Raw genomic sequence first — 20,961 nt, 5'->3', positions numbered from 1 at the left:
CTTCTCCCTTGATGGTCCTAGGGTCCTCTGTTCCTGGAATGTAAGATTAACTACTCCTCCCTTTATGTTACAAAACTTCTACTTTTACAACGGTGACCATCACAATTCATCCTGATAACAATTATGCACTATTGAATCATAAAAAATCTTATCCCCATCTCCTTTCACCAGACCCATCTAGACAAGATGAGAACTATTCAGTAGGGATTCTACCTTCCCTCCCACATTCTGAAACTAAACTCCCGCTTGAAAACTTGTAAGGCAGTGACTTTGTGCCTTTATGACCCCTCCTCCCCCCGCCATTTTAGGTAGCTAATGTTTAAGTTGCCTATTCTTATGTACAGAAGGAATAGGATTGATCCTTGATGTAAAGACTCCTTTCCTCTCAGTTGGTATTTTGAGCTACTACATCCATAAGTATAGGTCAAGTTCAGCATGACAGATTTTTTCAAGAGCAAGGACTGATTAACTGTAAATACCTTATTTAAACAACATAAAAAGTGACCAGATGGAATAATACAGAGGAATCAAATTGACTACATTTGTCGAAACAGTGGTGGAAAAGCTCCATATCATCAGCCAAGGCAAGGCCAAGGGCAGAATGTGGAACAGACCAACAATTGCTCATATGCAAGTCCAGGCTGAAGCTGAAAAAAATTAAAACAAGTCTATCAGAACCAAAATATGACCCTGAACATACCTTACCTGAATTTAGAGACCATCTCAAATACAGATTTGAGGCATTAGACACTAATGACCAAAGTCCAGAAGAGCTGTGGATGACATCAAGAACATCATAAAGGAAGAAAGCAAAAAGTCATTAAGAAGATAAGAAATAAGGAAAAGATCAAGGTGGATGTCAGAAAAGAATCTGATATTTACTCTCCAGAGTAGAAATGCTAAAGCAAATGGAGGAAATCAGGAAGTAATAAAGCAGAATAAAAAATTTCAAAGGGCAGCTTGAGAAGATAAAATAAAACTTTATAATGAAATATGCATACTTGGAGTTAGAAAACCAAAAGGAATGTACATGCTTGGTATTTCTCAATCTGAAAGAATTGAAGAAAATATTCAAGCCCACCTTGAAATAATGAAGGATTCTATGGGTAAAATATTGAATGATGCAGAAAGCATCAAAAGAAGATGTAAGGTATACACATAGTCACTGTACCAAAAAGAGATGATGGATGTCTAACCATCTGAAGAGGCAGCATATGATTAAGAACCCATGGTACTAAAGTAAGAAGTCCAAACTACAATGAAGGCATTGGCCAAAAAACAGGGTTCCAGGAATAGACAGCTCTTAACTGATGCAGCACTGAATGCACTCACTCATTTATACCAGGAAATTTGGAAGGCAGCTACCTTGCCAACTGATTGGCAGGAATCCATATTTGTGTCCATTCCAAAGTGAGGTAATCCAATGGAATGCTTGCTGGTAGTGCAGAGGACTTAAAATACTTACTGCTGAAAATCAAAGATTACAGACTTTAGTAGTAATTGCACCTCAAAGTAAAGAAAACAAAAATCCTCGCAATTGGATCAATAAATAACATGACAAATGGAGAAAAGATTGAAGCTGTCAAAAACTTTATTTTGCTTGGATCCACAATATGCACTCATGGAAGCAGCAGTCAAGAAATCAAATGATGCATTGCGTTAGGTAAATTTGCTGCATGCACAAGACTTCTTCAAAGTGTTCAAGAACAAGTATATCCATTAGAGGACAAAGGTGCACATGAAGCAAGGTATGGTATTTTCAATAGGTTCATATGCATGTGAAAGTTGGAAAATGAATAAGGAAGACTGTAGAAGAATGGATGTATCTAAGTTATGGTGTTAGAAATAGAACTATAGTATGATCCAGTAATCATTCTATTTGGTATACATCCTCAAGAAATGAATCATGATGCAAATAGAGTGGCACTGTGGGTTAAACGCACTGGACAGCAAAATCAGTGTGAACTGCAGTTCAAGCTTACCAGCTGCTCCTCAGAAACCCTATACAGGGTTAGTATGGGTGGGAACTGACTCAAATGCACTTAACAACAGCAGCAACAATGTTCATTTCAGCATTATTTACAATAGCAAAGAGATGAAGACAGCCTAAATGCTCATCAACAGAGGAATAGTTTAACAAACTCTGGTACATACACACAATACTAAGGAAAGCTGAAGAATAACAGTTAATCTGCAAAACACCTCACAACATGAATGAACCTGGAGTACATTATGCTGAGTGAAATTAATCAATCACTAAAGGACAAATACTGTGTAAGACCACTGCTATAAAAAGTTAAGAAAAGGTGTTATGGCTAAAAGAAATGTTCTATGATGGTTACCAGCAGTGGGAAGGAAGGGAAAACTATTCACTGGATAGAGGGTAGAGGGTTACCTTGGGTGATGGGAAGGCAATATACAGCAAGATGGAGGTTATCACTGGAAAGACAAACCAAGTGGAAGCCATAGAGAGGTGTTGCTAGAGTTAAAGTGAACAGAGGCAATACTATTAACTGAAAGTACAAGGAAGGGATTGAAATTATTGTAATGACACAAAGTGTATGATTTTTTTGACTGTGGGATTGATGATCTGTTCTGTAAACCTTCACTCTATTCACAATAAAAAGTAAAAAAAAAAAAATCAAACAACACACTGCATTAGGCAAGTCTGCTGTAAAAGATCTCTAAAAAGTGTTCCAGAGCAAAGATGTCAGTTTGAGCACTAAGGTAAATTTGACCCAAGCCATGGTATTTTCAATCACCTCACATGCATGTGAAAGTTGGACAGTGAATACGGAAGATAGGAGAAGAATCAATGCATATGAACTGTGATGCCAGAGAACAGTAAAAGTACCATGGACTGCCAGAAGAACAAACAAATCTGTCTTGGCAGAAGCCTAGTCAGAGTGCTCCTTAGAAGCCAGGATGGCAAGTCTTCACCACTCACCCTTTGGAGATGTTATTAGGAGGGGTCAGTTCCTGGAGAAGGACATAATGCTTGGTAAAGTGGAGAGTCAGTGAAAAAGAGGAAGACCTCCAACACGATGGATTCACGCAATGGCCACAACAATGGGCTCAAAGTCAATTCAATGACAGGTTTGAGGATGAGGCAGGACTTGGCAGTGTTTGATTCTGTTGTGCATAGGGTCACCATGAGTTGGAAATAATTAGACAAAAACCAAAAACAAGAACTGCCCTCAAGAAAGAAGTGGATGGAGTGCATCCTTTGGACTTAGGTTCCTTGCACTGTGAAGCTCTTAGATCCAAAGGAAGATTGATGTCAAGACACATAGACAACTCCAAGGAATACTGAATCTACCTACTGATGCTGAAATGAGACAAGAACATCTGTCCAGGGTCTACACTTTGAATTCAGACTCCTAGTCTCCTTAACTGTGAGAAAATAAATTTCTATTTGTTATAGCCATCCACTTGTGGCAAACTTAGTGAACTATAGTTTAATATGTTGTTGTCAAGGGCCATTGAGTCGATTCCGACCCACAGCGACCCTGTACAGGGTTTCCAAGGAGCAGCTGGTAAGCTTGAACCACTGACCTTGCAGTTCAAGCGGCTTTGCAGTCTGATACATTAGCCCACAGCACCATGCCAGGACTCCATAGTTTCCTATAGTTATTTAGTAAACTACAGTTACTAAGACAGACATGGAACAAACTAGGTATGAATTTTTGAGTGGAATACTATCTGCTCTGTAAACGTTTATCTAATTCACAACAAAAAGCTTAAAAAAAAAAAAAAAAAGACAAGAGCTGAAAGGAGGGATTAATCCTAATATGCAAATCATGGGTAAATAAAGTGTAATGGCAGATTGTACTTCATCATATATGACCACATTGTATGATGTTGTTACTGTTAGTGCTGTTGAGTCAGTTCTGACTCATAGTGACCTTGTATAGGGTTTCCAAGGAACAGCTGGTGGGTTTGAATCTCTTATCTTATGGTTATCAGTCCAGTGTTTATCTTACAGCATCACATGAGGAGTCCAGTAATAGTATGATAGAAAGTATTTATTAGGAAGCACATGAAAAATACAGATAAAGTACTGTGACTATTCATGCAGACCACTGTGACTATCAAAAGCACAGATATTGATTGGCAACTGATGGTCCTTCTGGAATTGTGGTGTGGCGCAGTAGGTTAATGAGCAGGACTGCAAAGTTGGTTTGAACCACAAGGTAAGCAGTTCAAGCTCACCAGCAGCTCCTTGGAAACCCTAACCAGGGTAACTATGAGTAGGAACCGACTTGATGGCACTTAACAACAGCAACATCAAACAATGGCCCTTCTGGCCAATTTCAGTGTGCTTGTAGAGTAAAAGTCATCTATAAAAGTAACTCTAAAAGTGGGCACTCATTTACTGTTCTCTCAACTCTCTTAATGCCAGGCTCTCCAAACAGCTAGACTCTTCAGGGTAGATCGCCTTTGTCCTGGAGGGATGAAGCTTTAAATTCCCCTTTAGGGGGAAAAAAAAATCATTCTTTTAACTTGATGAATGAAAGCATATTTATTTATTTCTGTTTATAATTTTCATCTATAATAATTTATGAGCAAAATAGATGACATACAATGATAGAGGAACCACCAATATAATTCTACTTTCTAATAACATTAGACTTTTCATGGAACTTCATTAAATCATAGTCAAAAATCATGCAGAAACTTGGAATTTTAAAGTCCTTCTGAACTGACAATAGTTGATAACTCAAAAAGAAGACAAGGTTCAAAGAGAAAGGAAAATATAAATAGCGTATCTGTGGGTCTGGTGATTACAAGGAGTCACGATCTAATAAATAATGAACAGGAATTTGAGTTTTATACATCATTAGGGAATTCACTGTTGCATAATGAAATGACCTTTTAATGAACTAAAATTGAGCTGCTATGCATCTTTGGGAGATCTGAAGTAATAAGTAAAAGGGCTTTAGTTCTATCTTCTCACTTCTTTATGCAGAGAACAATGAAGGGGCTACAAGGACCTTCTGCCACAATTTTCATCAACTCTCCTACCATTAAACAACAGCTATTCCACCTTGGGCACATCTTCTAGGCCCAGCATGCTTCCTGGCACATCTTCCTCTTCTGTGTATGAAATCTGCTCAAGTCACACAGCTGCAGTGACATACTGTCTAGAAATAGTTTGTGTTGGTATTCAAGCTAAACAAACCCTTGTCTCTCCCTTCTGACTCCTACGCTTTGATTACAATCAATGTTCTTAAAATAAAACTCAAACTTTGAATTAAAAAAACGCACACACACAAATAGGAACAAGACTTTATATATTATTTTCGATGCTAACTTTAAAGGCAAAGAAAAAAGTTTAATGACCCTTTCTTTGCTACTTCTCTGCCTACCTATTTCAGTATTTGAAAATACTGATGAAAAACACCAATTAAACGCCTCCCTATTCCCTCCATTTCACCCCATTTCTCAAAAGCTGTTACCAACATGGGAGCAAAATTACTCACTGTTATTAAAAGAAGAATGTTCCACAAACCATAGGAAACATGTTTGTGGTTTCAGCTTCTGTTTGAAATGCTGATACAGATAGTATTTGGCCCCTGAAAACGACTAAAGCACGACAAGGAACTAGTTACCCAGACATGACGTAGAGAAGATGTGGATGGGCTGCATGCAGCAACAGCTGAATAGGGACTTTGGCTGACAATATGACTTTACTACTACCACCTGAAAAAAGAAAAAGTTTTACCTCTCAAACAGATTTTAATGGCTTCATAGGAACGGAATCCTCACATTGCCCCAAAGGATATGTTCCCTTTCCCTCAGAGCCAAGATGGTGGTGGTGGTGGCGGTGTGCAGTGGAGTAGGTTCCAACTCAAAGCGAACCTGTACAGGGTTTCCGAGGCTGTAAATCTTTATGAGAGCAGAACAGCTGCTAGTTTCGAACTGCTGATTTTGAGGTTAGCAGCCCAATTTGTAACCACTACACTACCTTTCAGAGCCAAGATAGACTTACTAAATTTCTTTCTTTCTTCTTGTTGTATGCCATAGACTCAGAGACAGCATAGAGGGCATAGAACTGTCACAAATGTTTTCCTAGGGTATAATCTTCATGAGAAAGTCTGGGTGTGGTGCTGTAGGATAAAACACTGGACTCCAAGGTTGCTTTGAACCACAAAGTCAGTAGTTCAAGCTCATCAGTCGCTCCTTGGAAACGCTACACAGTTACTGTGAGTTGGAACCGACTTGACAGCACTTAACAACAGTCTTTGCAGATTACCAAGTCTTTTCTCCCACAGAGCGACTGGTCCATTCGACTGCTGGTCTTCTGGTTAGCAGTCAAGCACTTAGTAACTGCACCACTGTGGCTCTTTCCTTCTTCCTTAGAGAGCTTTACATTACAAGTAAGCCAAACAAAACATCACTAGGGGCTATGCAAAGGCTTGAGACAAAAACATTTCTATAAATAGTATCATTCTTATAATCAGTCTGACATCTGGGAAGCATCTTTGACTCCCTTCTCTTCCTTATATCCAGTTTATCACACAGACCCCTGACCATTCTTTGTGATCAATAATCTTTTCTCAGTTTTGTTTGTTATCTTCCTTTTCTTAGTTGAAGATCTCATCCCCCATCCCCCCACACCCCCCAGAGCATATGTAAATCCTATTGTCTAAACCCTATTGTCTAGTCTACCCCTGCATGCCAATTGTCAGATTCATCTTACTTATCTTACTATCATCTAAAAAAAAAAAAAAATCAGCAGCTTGCTACTGCTTACTGGATCAAGCCCAAGTTATCTGTAGTATTCCAAAGTTTGCTGGACATCTTCATTCTCCTAATCATCTCCCATTCCTTTTCCTTAATATTTACACACTATTTTAATTTTCAGAAAAATTTCATAAACATTACACCTCATCTGATCGCCACAAAAATCATGTGATGTATACAAGGATATCTCCTTTTAGCATAAACTGTTTTTTAACTTAAGTATAATGTGTACAAAAAGTACACAAGTATACAGTTCTATAAGTTTTCACAAAATGAACAAATCACCATCCAGATCAAGAAATACATCAGTATCTGCACCCAAAAAGTCTTCCTCATAACCTCTTTCAATTATTACCACCAAACCCTGCCTGTATCACCACAGGGTACTGTCTTAGTTATTGACAGCTGCTATAACGGAAATACCACAAATGGGTGACTTTACAAAGTTATTTTCTCCAGTTTTGGAGACTTGAAGTCAGAAACCAAGGTGCTGGCTCTAGGGGAACCTTTTTCTGTCTGAGAACTCCTGTTGAAGGCCCTTGTCTCTTTAACCTGTTTCCTGGTTCTTTGGTGAGCCCCATGTGGCTTGGAATCAATCTTGTCCCACCTTTCTTTTTGCTCTTTTGTTCAATCTCTTTTATTTCAAAGAGCTAGACTAAAGATATAACCCCTACACTAATCCTGCCTCATTAAAAGAAAAAAGACAACCCATTCCCAAATGGAATAATAATTACAGGTATGGAGGTTAGGATTTACAACACAATTCAATCCACAGTAGGTAGTTTTGCTAGATTTCGAACTTTCTGTAAGTAATATCATACAGTACGTAATTTTTGCATCTTTGGCTTACTTCACTCAACACATGGGTAAAATTCATTATGATGATACCTGTAACAAGAGTTCATTTTCACTGTTATCTGATATTGTTGCTGCTGAGGTGATTCTGACTCATGGCGACCTCATGTGTATGTTGTTGTTGTTTTTACGTGCCATCTAGTTAGTATAGACTCATAGTGATCCTATGCACAGCAGAACGAAATACTGCCAGATCCTGGGTCAACCTCACTACTGTTGCCACGCTTGAGTCCATCGATGCTGCCACTTGGCCAATCCATCTTGCTGGGGGTCTTCCTCTTTTTCTCTGACCCTCCACCTTACCAAACATGATATCCTTCTCCAGTGACCGGTCCCTCCTGACAATATGTCTGAAGTATGAGAGATGAAGTTTGGCCATCTTGGCCTCCAAGGAGCACTCTGGTTGCATGCACTTCTAAAATCGATCTATTAGTTCTTTTGGCAGCCCACGGCACTTTCAAGTATATGACTATGCCACAATTTAGGTATGTATTCTACTGTTGATGGACATTTGATTGCTTTCCCTCACTTTAGAGCTATTATGTATGTGCTGCTATATCTAATTATGCATATGTCTTTTGGTTGTTGTTGTTAGGTACCACCAAGTCAGTACCTACTCAAAGCAACATTATGCACAACAGAATGAAACACTGCCCAGTTCTGTGCCAACCTCACAATCACTGTTACGCTAGAGCCCACAGCTGTTGCCTCTGTGCCAATCCATCTTATTGGGGGTTTCCTTTTTCTTTGCTGACCCTCCACCTTACCAAGCATGAAGTCTTTCTCCAGGGATGGGACCATTGTGATAATATGTCTAAGTATGAGTGATGAATTCTGGCCATTCTGGCTACTACGGAGCATTCTGGCTGCTCTTCTACCAACACAGACTTGTTTATTCTTTTGGTGTCATATGCATACATTTAGCTAGGAGGAAAACAGCTGCTTCATAGCTTATATGTGTAACAGCTTTCATAGATACTGCTGATGGCTTCTACAGTGATTTTACTTATTTACACTCCCACCAGCAGTGTGGGAAGTTCCCGTTCCTAACATCCTCACTAACAATTGTAATCACAGGTTTTTTTGTTTTGTTTTTGACTGTAGCCATTCTAGTGGTGAGTTTCTGTACCTTTAATTTGCATTTCCTGAGATTGAATATCATCCCTGGAGAATGCCAAGGCCATGAAAGGCTAAATGGTGACTGACAAGTCCACTGCTTTGCCCCACACAGATACTTTATTCCTGAAAGATCAGGGCTCTGGAAAAGCCTCTAAACATGCCCTATCCCTTGCTCCGTATCTTATCTGCGTGATCTTACGCAAGTGACTTAACTGCAACACCGAGATTCAACAGCCTCATCAGTTAAAAAAAAGACATAATCACCAATTGGAGCATGGTAGGTGCTTACTAAACATTATTTTCTTCTCTTTTGAACCCTTGTGATCTGATGTTTGTCACAGAGACATACTCAATAGTAGGTGCTGTTGAATGAGAACCTCAGAAATGGAACTGACTTTGTCAATCCTTTCTTCCAGTTTCTTCTCCCCATTATTTTAGGCATCTTTCCTTCTTAATCCTGCAAAGGTAACTGTTTCTTTGCTTAGTTAACTAAATTTATATAAAAACTTCCCAACTTCCTGAATTTCTTTCCCTCTCTGGGTCTAAAATGCCCAGCTCCTCCATCTATCCATGTCATGGTCTCTGCCTCCATCTCCAACATCACTGCTTCTCTGGGTATGGTCCCGCTCTCTGCTCTTCTCCCTTGGTGGTCCCAGGGACCCGCCAATTCTACACTGCAAAGTCAATCACTCCCCTCCTTTTGCTACAAAACATCTACCTTTACATTTCCAACCCTCACAGTCAGTCCTGATAACAATTATTGTATCACAAGAGACCCATCCGCACCGCCTTTCATCAGCTCCATCTAAACAGACTGGATACTACTCAGTGGAGATTCTACCTTCCTCCACACCCTCTGGATCTAGGTTCCCTCTTGAAAGTTTGTAAGCCAGTCACTTCTTGCCTTTGTAGCCACCTCCAGCCCCCCACCCCCCGCATTTTGGGTAGCCAATGTCCAAGTTGCCCATCCCTGTCTACTCTGTGTATGGAGGGGGGTGGGAATGATCCTTGATGTAAAGATTTGCTCCCTCTTTTGAGGTACTGCATCTATAGGTGAAGGTCAAGTTCATCAAATTGTATCAGATTACTCTTTTTTTGTGTAAGGTATGTTTTAAGGCAAAGTCTTTTGAGATGTAAAAGAGACTAAACAACCAAGTCACTTGAAGATTATCCAGGTACAGAGCACAAATGAAACAAGGACCTTTCTCCAAAGTCAACAGAAAGAGAAAGCATTTCTGTAGAACCAGCACCCTGAATGAATTAGGACTCCTAGCTCTTAAACTGGAAGAAAGAAAACAGAGTTCTGTTTGTTAAAGCCACCCATTTTTGGTACTGGATTTCAAACCAGAACTGTGAGCTCTTAATGCAGTGTATTTTTCACAAAACCATAATACCATGGTGCATACATTTATTTTTTGGGGGAGGGGGTAGAGGGAGGAAAGGGAAGAAAGAACATTTTCCTAATCTTCTCTTTTGACTCCCTAAAGAAGGCTGCGGTGAAATCTAATGGTCTTAATTCTCTTAGATTGCATCGTACTCATTGCAAAAACTCTACCATAACTTGTTATGCCTTACTAAAAGAAAAATGGAATTTAGTTACATGGGCCAAGGCCTGTTCATTTATCACTGCAAAATATAAGATAGGGATAGAAGCAGGCACTTTATACAAATGGGTTGAAAAGATCATAAAATTCAAGAAATCTACATGGCTAATGAATCAATGTTATGTTACAATTCATGGCTACTGAAGAAAATTTAAGTCGATTATATCTGAATAGTTTAGCTCTGAGAAGCTATGTACTATACTACTACATAAATTGTACAAATATACAAGAGTCTTATCCTAATGCCTTCAGGGTTTAATCTGTGAAACCACATTACCAGAGAGACTATCTAACTGAAATCTTGGTACTTCTAAAGGTAATAAACATCCCTAAGTAAAGCCTACAACAGAATTGCCTTTTAAGGAATCTCATCTAATAGCATGTCATGATAAGACAAGCCACACAAAAAAAACATTGTAATGGTTTTGTATTTTATTAAAACAAAATTAAAATTTATAAGGAGAAAGGATTTTATGCTTACTGACTGCCTAATACCACAAACACTGAACATTGCATTTTTCATATATTAACTAATTTAATTCTCACAACTCCAAATAATATCATTATCTCATTTTTACAGATCAGGAATGAAGACTCATAAAGATTAGGTGACTCATCTAAGATCACATAATTTAAAAGACACAGGACTTTCCTTAATGTCATGGTACTGTGGCTCAAAAAATTTAGATGTTGTTTAGTTTCCTAGTGATTTCCTTAGCAAATCAAGCTACTCACTCATTACTTGTCCGCTCTGCGTCTAAACTATTGGGTTCAAGTGATTCATCCATGTATCCAATCACCTATTTATCCACTAAACAGGTAGTTGTTGTTGTTACTGAATACCGTGGAGTCGGTTCTGACCCATAGCGATACTGTACAGGGTTTCTGAGGCTGCAAAACTTTACGGGAGCAGAAAATCTCATCTTTCTCCTGCGGAACAGCTGGTAGCTTCGAACTGTCGACCTTGAGGTTAGCAGCCCAATTTGTAACCACTATGCTACCAGAGCTCCTAAAAGAGGTAGTAGATACCTGCTATATCGCAGGGAATCCTGGTGTGACACTGTAGGGTAAGCACTTGGAAATCATATGCAGGGCTGCTATGAGTCAGAACCAACTCAATGGCACTTATAACACCATATCCCAGGAAGAGAGCTCTGGTGGCACTGTAGGATAAGCACTGGACTGCTAACCACAGGTCAGCAGTTCAAACCCACTAGCTACACTGTGGGATGGCTAATGGATTTGAACCATCAACCCTGCAATTGTAAAATTATTTAGGTGAAAAAGATTTTTGCAGATTGAAGGCAAGTATGTGCAGAAATTCCGTGGTGGGAGGAAGCATCACATGTTTGAAGACCTGGAAGAAAGGCAGTATGGATGTAGCATACAAAGCCAAGTGGAGGACCACAGTGGATTAGACTAGAGAGACAGGAGGAGCCAGATTACACTGGGTCTTGTATGTAAAAGGGTTTTGGACTAAGAGCAATGGAAGGCCACTATGTAGTTTTCAGAGGGAAATGATCAGATTTGCATTTTCTAAAACTTCAAGCTGAAGTAGGAGAAATGTCTGGGGGCAGGAAAGAAAGGTATAGGAAGACAAATTAGGAGGCTACCGAAATGGTCCAGGGAAGAGATGATGGTAACTTATTCTAAAATGGTCAAAGTGGAAATGAAGAGAAGTGGATGCATTTGAGAGAAACATATGACAGTGAAGCTTTCAGAACTTAGCAATAGCTTGAATTTAGAAAGTGAGAGAAAAGAAAATTTAAAAGATGACTCAGGTATTCGTACAATTGTTGTTGCTGTTAAGTGCTGTAGAGTTGGTTCCAACTCATAGCAACCCAGTATAGAGTTTCTGAGGAGTAACAATTAAGATGGTTAGAAAATAATGAAAAAAGAGCAACTTGGCAGGGGAAAGAGAGGTGAGGAGAAATCGTGGGCTTATATTGGGACATGTTGAATTTGAAAAGCCTTTGAGGTATGCAAATGGCAGTGAGGGCGGCAGTAAGATATATGGGTTCAGTGTTGTAGAAGACATCAGGATTAGAGATACAAATGACAGAGTTTTAAAAAAATAAATACTAAACTGTGGGTACAGATGAAATCACCTGGAAGAGAAAACAGCTGAGCCTTGAGGAATTCTAGCACCTAATGGGAAGAATACTGAGAAAGAATAACCACTGAGGAAGGAGAAAAATTGGGAAGAAAGTCATGTCACAGAAGTCAAGGGAAGAGAAGGCTTCAAGAATAAGAAATGGTGCTGAATATTGCTGAGAGTTCAAATACAGCAAAGACATAAAAATCTGTTGGGTTTAATCATATGGAAATCAATACTAGCCCTAGCAAGAGATATCCGAGGTGTGAAAGAGGTGAAAGTCGTATTAGAGGGAGTCAAGAAGGGGTAGTGCAAGCTATGGTGGTTACAAAAATCCTCAGTCATCACCCTGAAAAGGCAAGAGTTTTATTTGTGAAAGCATAAGACATACACAGAGACTTTAGAAACATAGACACAATTTTACAAAGTTTTACAAATTCTTTAAATGCTGCAAATTTCAAAAAGGAAGGCTCAGAAAGTCTTCAGAAAGAAGGAAAGCCTAAATCAGAGCCTTGCATAGACATGCAAAATTGAGTGACTGAAAAGTGCTCATCTAGAGTATTAAGTGAGAAGAATACAAGGTGGAGGTATAGAGGGAGAGAATAATGGGAGGTGGAATGGTAAAAAATCCAAAAGACATGGATATAATCTTTTGTTTTGTGAGAGATATATGTTTAGTAGTGAGTTATTTAGGATTTGGTAATCTATGCCCAAGCCCTGGTATGGCACTAAAGGATAAGCACTGGACTGGTAACCACACAATTGACAGTTTAAACCACTAGTTGCTCCTGGAAACTCTATCCAGGGTCACTATGAGTCAGAACTGACTCAAGGGCACAAAACAACAATGAGCCATGCCCTAGTCTCTCCTTTTGTTGTCATACTATGGGTCTTTTCATTATCATTTTTGCCAGAGGGTGGGTAAGGAAAATAAGAACGAAATCAGTTATGGTGTTCATTGGTTTTGGATAATGCAATGTGAAAGGTGGGGGTGAGTAAAATCAATAAGTACAATGCAATTTTATATTGTTTGTTATTTTGAGGCAGTTTGGTAGAGTGGAGAAAAACACAGATTTTAGAACTACACAGAATCAGGCTTGAACACTGATTCTGCCCCTTACCGACGTAGCCATGGAAAATGACGTTAATCTCATCACACCCTGGTTTGTTTATTTTTGTTTGTTTTTAATCAATAAAATGAGAGAAAACAAGTTTCTTGGCAAGGTTGTTTTGGAATTTAGAGATGAGATGGTAGTGCTTGACACATAACAGTAAGCTAGTGGCTGCTAACCAAAAGGTTGGCAATTAGAATGTACCATCCCCTCTGGGGAAGAAAAGATCTGGTGATCTGATCTATGAAGACTACAAGCTGGGAAGCCCTAAGGAGCCAAGAGTCTATGCTGTCCTTTAGGCCACTAAGAGTTGGAATCAGCTCAACAGCACACCTTATCAATAATATCGTTTAAATAATGCCACAAAATAAGATGGGAAAGATATTCAAACAGATAAACTGCATACCTTAGATGGGAACATTCTATTACTGATGGGCCCCAACCTTCATTTTCCTAATGGTGTTTATCTATGGTGGTGGTGGTTGGTGGTTATGAGTTGGTTCTGACTCACAGCGGCCCTGTACGGGGTTTCCGAGAGGCTGTAAGTCTTTACGGGAGCAGAAAGCCTCATCTTTCTCCTGCAGAACACCTGGTAGTTTTGAACTGCTGACCTTAAGGTTCACAGCCTGATTTGTAACCGCTACGCAACCAGAGCTCCTATACCTATATCTATAGACAAGTGAAAAGTACCTGGTCGCTACTTCAGTTTTTGGAACTTCTTTTGAGATCAATATAATGACTGTATTAATTTCACAGACTTTTATAATTATTATTATTAAACATACAACTCTACAATAAATATTTGAAAAGTCAAATATATTCTTACTTTTTATTAGGGCTAATTTTGGAAAGGAGAGAGGGATAGACAAAACAAAAGAGAGAAAAAAGGGGAAAAGTGAGAGCCATAAGAATTTAAAAAGACAACAAAAGTTAAGGGTGAAAAAAGAACAGATGGTAAGAAAGGGAAAAGGGTAAAGAAAGTAGAGAGACAGGCAGACAGACAGAGAGAAGAGACAGTCAGCTGAGAGCCATGACAGGGAGAATCTTCCTAGACCTCCTCATACCTTCACAGCACCCGTGCCCCATTTCCATTTGACAGCCCAGACCAACAATGCTGTAAGCCTCCTGCTTTGCCAAGTTGCCTCTTCCTTGCCAGAACAGCCCTCTACTTTCATCCCTAGCCCAGTGTACTTTCCCTGGTTGTAATATCCTACCCAGTGTAGAATGTGACGGTCTAGTTGGTAGTGCTGCACAGTGCACTTGGCCACTTCCTCTCTAATATTAATAAAATTTAAAAAGCACATACATTTGCACCTGTGAAACTAAGGACACCTTGCAATAGAAATGAGGAAATATGTTTATAGGACACTGACAGCTTTTTTGAGAATGCTTTTAAGCATTTGAGAAACGTTATTACTTACTTTGAGAAATAGAAAGATGGATGGTTATAATTTAAGAAAACATGCCAAAGGCTAAATGAAATTAAATCAAGGGAAAAGCCTAGACACTGAAATAAGCAGTGTCTTTCCTTACTGTGTGCTGAGGGCTGTCTTCGTTGTCCCTCATGTAGAAAGGCTTAAGCACTAACGGATAATTGATGACAAAGACGGGTATGTTGCCACAGTGCTTCACCAGGTACTTTTCATGTTCAGTGTGTAGATCAGCACCCCACTGTAATAAGAAAGGAGAAGTCAGAGCAACAACTTGCATCTGTTCCAAGGGCTTCCTCTCCCTGAGGTTCATGTGTAGCGCTGTCTGCTGAGGTTACACAGCTGACTAAACCAAGGAAAGATATGTGTTAACAAGAACATCCAAGGGTCTGGAAAGATGAAAGCTGAAACAGTAGATAAACATCATGCTTCTCTGTCCCCATCTTAGGACGCAGCAATGAGCAGATGAATAGCATCTGCAGGAAAACAAAGTACTTTCCATAATACAATAAAAACTGACTTCAGAATCAGAGTTTTTGTTTATATTGCTTAGAGCTTCTTCCACAGTTACTGTTCCTAAGACTCCGGAAATTAAATGATGGAAGATAAAATATTCCTAATATTGAGTCTATCTTTGGATAAGCTGGCTTCTCTTGAATTTTTGTAATAAAAGAGTCCAATTCATCAAATGCTCTATGATGACTATTTAATATCACTGTTCATCTACTTATTAAACACATACTAAGGTGCCTATAAAATGTACTGTATTATGCTAGGAAAGATGAGACTGTTTGCTCCTGTAAATATTTACAGTCTCCGGAACCCTACGGAACACTTCTACTCGGTCCTAGAGGGTTGCTATGACTTGGAATCAAGTGGATGGGTATGCTAGGAATAGGATACTTGTTGTTAAGTGCTGAAAAACACCAGATAGGATCCTCAGCTGCATGAGGGTTCCACAGGAGGAAACAAACACAAATACAAAATTATACAAAAAATTAATTATAAATATGAGGGGGCTTCAAAAAGCTTGTGGAAACATTTCATTACCTTTTTTTTTTTTTTCTTTTCTTTTTTTTCATTACCTTTTAATTCCATTTTTCCACATGCTTTTTGATTCCCCCTTACATAATAAGCACAGAGTTACTAGAATTTCCAAGAGGACGAGATTTAACTGGAGATGAGGCTGGTATAAGGAATAGTTTGAAGATAAAGTTACTATATTCCTATTACTCACTCACATTTGTCTAGCAAAATCGTAATTAGGGAGTCCTAGTGTGGCGCTGTGGGTTAATGCACCAGACTGCAGTTAGTTCGAACCGCGAGGTCGGGGGTCAAGCTCACCACTTGTTCCTCAGAAACCCTATACAGGGTTGCTATGGGCCGGACTTGACTCGAGGGCACTTAACAACAACAACAACAACATCTTAATTATATCAAACTAAAGCACCAGAATAGGAATCAGAACATTTGGGGTATGCTCTGCTTCTATCATGTGCATGCCCACTGGTAAATCATGGTACCTCTCAGGACCTATGTCCTTAACAATAAAACAAAAGAGTTCTTTAAGAAAAAAGTTAATGAGTGTTTTCTAATAAATTAGTGTTTTCTAAAGTGGCTCACAAACTTAAAAGTTCCATAATACTCAACTGAAAAAGAAACCTGTGTAATATGCTTTCTAAATGTATATGACCAACTTGTTGTTGTTGTTAAGTGCTGTTGAGTCAGTTCCGACTCATAACAACCCTATGTAGGGTTTTCTGAGGAGTAATCGGTAGGTTTGAACCTCAAAACTTCTAGTTTGAAGTACAGCGCTGATCCTACAGTGCCACACGAGGAGTTTGTTATCTGGCCATACCCACTTTTTTCTTTTCCTTTCTTTTCTCTGACCTTTAACATATCAGTAAGAACACACTCTGGGAAACTCTAAACTAGTTGACTTCTACACTAATGTTCTATGATAAGCATTCTTTTAACAGATTTTTATCTTTTTAAATTTGTCATAAGGAGCTCTGGTGATGCTGCGGGATAGGCAATGGTCTGCTAACTGCAAAGTAAGTAGTTCAAACCCACTAGCTGCTCCCCAGGAAAAAGATGAGGCTGTCTGCTCCTATAAAGATTTACACTCTCAGACATATAGTGTCACTATGCATTCAAACCAACTGGATGGTAGTGGGTTTGGTTTTTATTAAAAGTTACAAGGGGCTCTGGTAGTGCAGTGATTAGCACTCGGCAGCTAATTGGAAGGATGACAGTTCAAACCCAGCAGGCTCTTTGAAGGAAAATGATGTAGCTGTCTGTTTCTACTTCTGTAAAGATCTACAGCATTGGAAATCCTATGGGAAAATTCTACTTAGTTCTATAGGGTCCTCAGGAACCAGAATACACTCCATTGATTCTGTATCATATTTAGTTTTCATTCTAAATCTTTCAAAAGAGAGCAAACATCACATTGCTTATCTACAGATGAGCCAATAAAATGTTAATTTAAAAATTATTTTTCATGCAGTCGGATAAAGACAAGAGGGAAACATTTTCATTCATATAAAAATATACCCACCTCAGGTGTGAAAGTGAAGTTCTCAGATGCCTGCTTTAAGATCTCCACAGCTTCAGTATAGGACATGCTGGAGAGAAAGAGGGTAATAGCAAGGAAAAGTCAACAGACATGTGGCTGTTTTTTTCACCCAAGCTTTACTTATTTTGTTGTTATTAAGAATATACACAGTATTTTATAAATGTATAATTTTATAAATGTATCATTTAGTGACACTGATTACATTCTTCAATGTGCAACAATTCTCACCCTCATTTTCTGTGTTGTTTCACCCTCATTAACATAAACTCACTGCCCTCTAAGCTTCTTATCTTTCAAGTTGCTGTTATGGATTGGATACTATGTATTGTTGTTAAGTGCCACTGAGCCAGTTCTGACTCACAGTGACCCTGTATAGGCTTTCCAAGGAGCGGCTCTTGGGGTTGAATTGCCAACCTTGCTGGTAGCAGTTCAGTCCTTATCCTACAGCACCACACCAGGGCTCCTTAATCCCATATGGTGATGGTGGTTATTCTCTTAAGAGCACAATGCTCTACAGGGAACAAAACAATGAACACTTATTAGACATTACTAAACACTCTGAGGTAATAAGTTGCTGGACCTGTGATCTTGGGATCACAGTCTCAGGAGGCACCACGGTTAACTGGCATAACAGTCTACAAAGACAATGTTGCATGTCCTGCTTTGGTGAGTGGAAACTGGGATCTTAAAAGCTTATGACCCCTCCAAGACTGAAACTCAAAGGGAACACATGAGCAGGCTGTAAGCTTGCTGGCAACTACATTGGTCTACTGGTGAGTGGAAGAGGGGGAAAAGGCAGCAATGAAGAAATGCGCTGAGTTCAACCATGTTCCATTGACTCCTGTTGAGCTGGAAATGAAAGAGAGAAGAGGAAGGGCTGGTTGGTCCGAAGTGTGGTGAGACCTGGGGGCTCCTGAGCCCATGGACAAAGGCATAGCCATGGAGGGCAAGAGCTGAGAGTGAAGCATCCAGCTGATATGAAGTATGGGGAGATGCATAAGAACACCCAAACTTGCAGAAAGCACCCATTTGACCTGGCCTCAATGGCTTGATAATCAGAACTTGACTACAGGAAGATAAAAAAAAATTTTTTTTTGATAAAAGAAAACAAGTGTAAATTGCTACAATTTGATGAACTTGACCTATATTTATGGATGTAGTAGCTCAAAATACCAACTGAGAGAGAAGGAGTCTTCACATCAAGTATCAATCCTATCCTCTCTGTATACAGAGTAAATAAGGACGGGCAACTTAAGACACTGGCTACCTAAAATGAGGGGGTGATAAAGACATGAAGTGACTGACTTACAAGTTTTCAAGAGGGAGTTGAGTTTAAGAGTGTGCAGGGGAAGATAGAATCCCCACTGAATAGTCTTCATCTTGTCTAGACAGGTCTGATAAAAAGAGATGGGGGATAATTCAATAGTGAGTAATTGTTACCACGATTAATTGTGACTGTCACAACTGTAAAGGTAAAAGTTTTGTAACAAAAATGGGGGAGTAGTTAATCTTACAGTCCAGAAACAGAGAACCCTTGGACTATCAAGGATGAAAAACATTAGCAGAATGTGAGCCCCTATCCAGAGAAGGATACTAGTGGATAAGGACTCCAGTTTCCCCCCATCCTTGCCAACATTCGGTATCTACTTTTTATTTTACTCATCCTGTTTTCATTGTTGTTCGGTACTATCAAGTTTGTTTTGACTCACAGAAACCCTATGTACAATAGAACAAAACACTACCCACCCAGTCCTATGCCATTTCACCATTGTTACGTTTGAGGTCATTGATCCTGCCAGTGTCAGTCTATCTCCTTGGGGGTTTTCCTCTTTTTTGAAGACCCTCCACTTTGCCAAGCACGATGTCCTTCTCCAGGGATTGGTCCTTTCTGACAACGTGTCCAAAATATGAGATAAAAATCTCACCACCATGGCTTCTAAGGAGCATTCTGTTGGTACCTCTTCCGACACAGATCTTCTTCTCCAGGACTATAATTCAAACGCATCAATTCTCAATCATCCAAGTAGGAGATGAGTAGTATCTCACTGTAGTTTTGATTTGCATCTTTCTGATGGCTAATGATATTGTGTATCTTTTCATGTCTGATGGCCATTTGATTGTCCTCTGGTGAAATGTCTATTCAAACCCTTTGCCTATTTTATGCTGGGTTATTTGTCTTTTTGTTAAGTTGTGTTTTTATATATAGTTTGGTTATTAGATTCTTGTCAAATATATTTTGAAGATATTTTCCCAGTCAGTAGCTTGTCTTTTCACTTTTTGGTGAAGTCTTTTGATGAACAGGAGCTTTAAGTTTTATGAGTTTCCATATATTTTGTCTTTTGTTTCTTGTGCTTTTATCATTATATTAGATACTCCAGTGTTAAAAGCTAGGCCTGACAGTGCCTCTGCTTGCTCTTCTATGAATTTTATGGTTTTACTTTGTACATTTAGGTCCTTAATCAATTTTGAATTTGTTTTTGTGTATGGTGTGAGGCATGGATCCTGTTTCATTTTTCTGCATGTAGAAATCCAACTTTCTCAGCAGCATTTATTGAAGACACTCTTCTTTCTTGATCAAATAAACTTCGCATCCTTCTCAAAAATCAGTTGACCACAGATGTGTGCGGTCACTTGTGGCCATTTTAAACTTTTGTTGTTAAGTGTCGTTGAGTTGATTCTGACTCACAGTGACACTGTATAGGGTTTCTGAGGCTGTAAATCTCTGCAGGAACAGAAAGTCTCATCTTTCTTTCACAGAGTGGCTGGTGAGCTTGAACTGCTGACTTTGTGGTTTGCAGACCACAGAACAACACGTACATCTTAAAACTCGAAAGCTATAAATCTTGTGGGAGCAGAGAGCCTCATCTTTCGCCTGCAGAGTAGCTGGTGGGCTCCAACCACTGACCTGTGGTTTGCAGTCCAGTGCTCATCCTACAGAGTAACTATAGTTGTTGTTATTAAGTGACATCCAGTTGGTTATGACTCATAGCGACACTATATAGGGCTTCCAAGTAGTGACTGTTGTGTTTGAATAGGCAACCATATGGTTAGCAGTCCAATCCTTATTTTGCAACACCACACCAGGACTCAACAGAGGAACTAGTGCATCTTAAAATTCAAAAAGCCTACTCCAATATAGTCATGAATGTCATAAACGAGTATTGAGTGGTCAAACATTTAAGTGGCGCTGTGAGATAAAGCACTAGACAGCAAAGTCGGTTTGAACCACAAGGTCAGTGGTTCAAATTCACCAATTGCTCCTTGGAAACCTTATACAGGGTTACTATGAGTTGGAACTGACTCGACAGCACTTAACAACAACAACAATTCTATGAAAGTACGATCTGCATGAACAGGAGTTATTCAATAATGTCATGCCTTTGAATTGTGGTGTTGGAGGAGAATATTGAAAGTGCCATGG

The 20,961-nt window shown here is 39.2% G+C and overlaps 1 protein-coding gene across 1 annotated transcript in view; it reads right to left on the bottom strand.

The window, feature by feature from the left end:
* The window catches only part of NARS2 (asparaginyl-tRNA synthetase 2, mitochondrial (putative)), a 226,749-nt gene that overhangs the window by 39,928 nt on the left and 165,860 nt on the right, over positions 1-20,961 (bottom strand). The window contains exons 10-11 of the mRNA XM_006864984.1: positions 17,523-17,589; positions 15,066-15,203 (exon numbers count right to left, since the gene is read on the bottom strand). Coding sequence (XP_006865046.1) covers positions 15,066-15,203; positions 17,523-17,589 — 205 coding nt within the window. The remainder of the gene's footprint in view (positions 1-15,065; positions 15,204-17,522; positions 17,590-20,961) is intronic.

Source organism: Chrysochloris asiatica, unplaced genomic scaffold, assembly GCF_000296735.1.
Source record: "Chrysochloris asiatica unplaced genomic scaffold, ChrAsi1.0 scaffold00074, whole genome shotgun sequence".
NCBI lineage: Eukaryota > Metazoa > Chordata > Mammalia > Afrosoricida > Chrysochloridae > Chrysochloris > Chrysochloris asiatica.
Note: the sequence above shows the minus strand (reverse complement) of the source record. Positions and strands in the feature narration are given on the sequence as shown.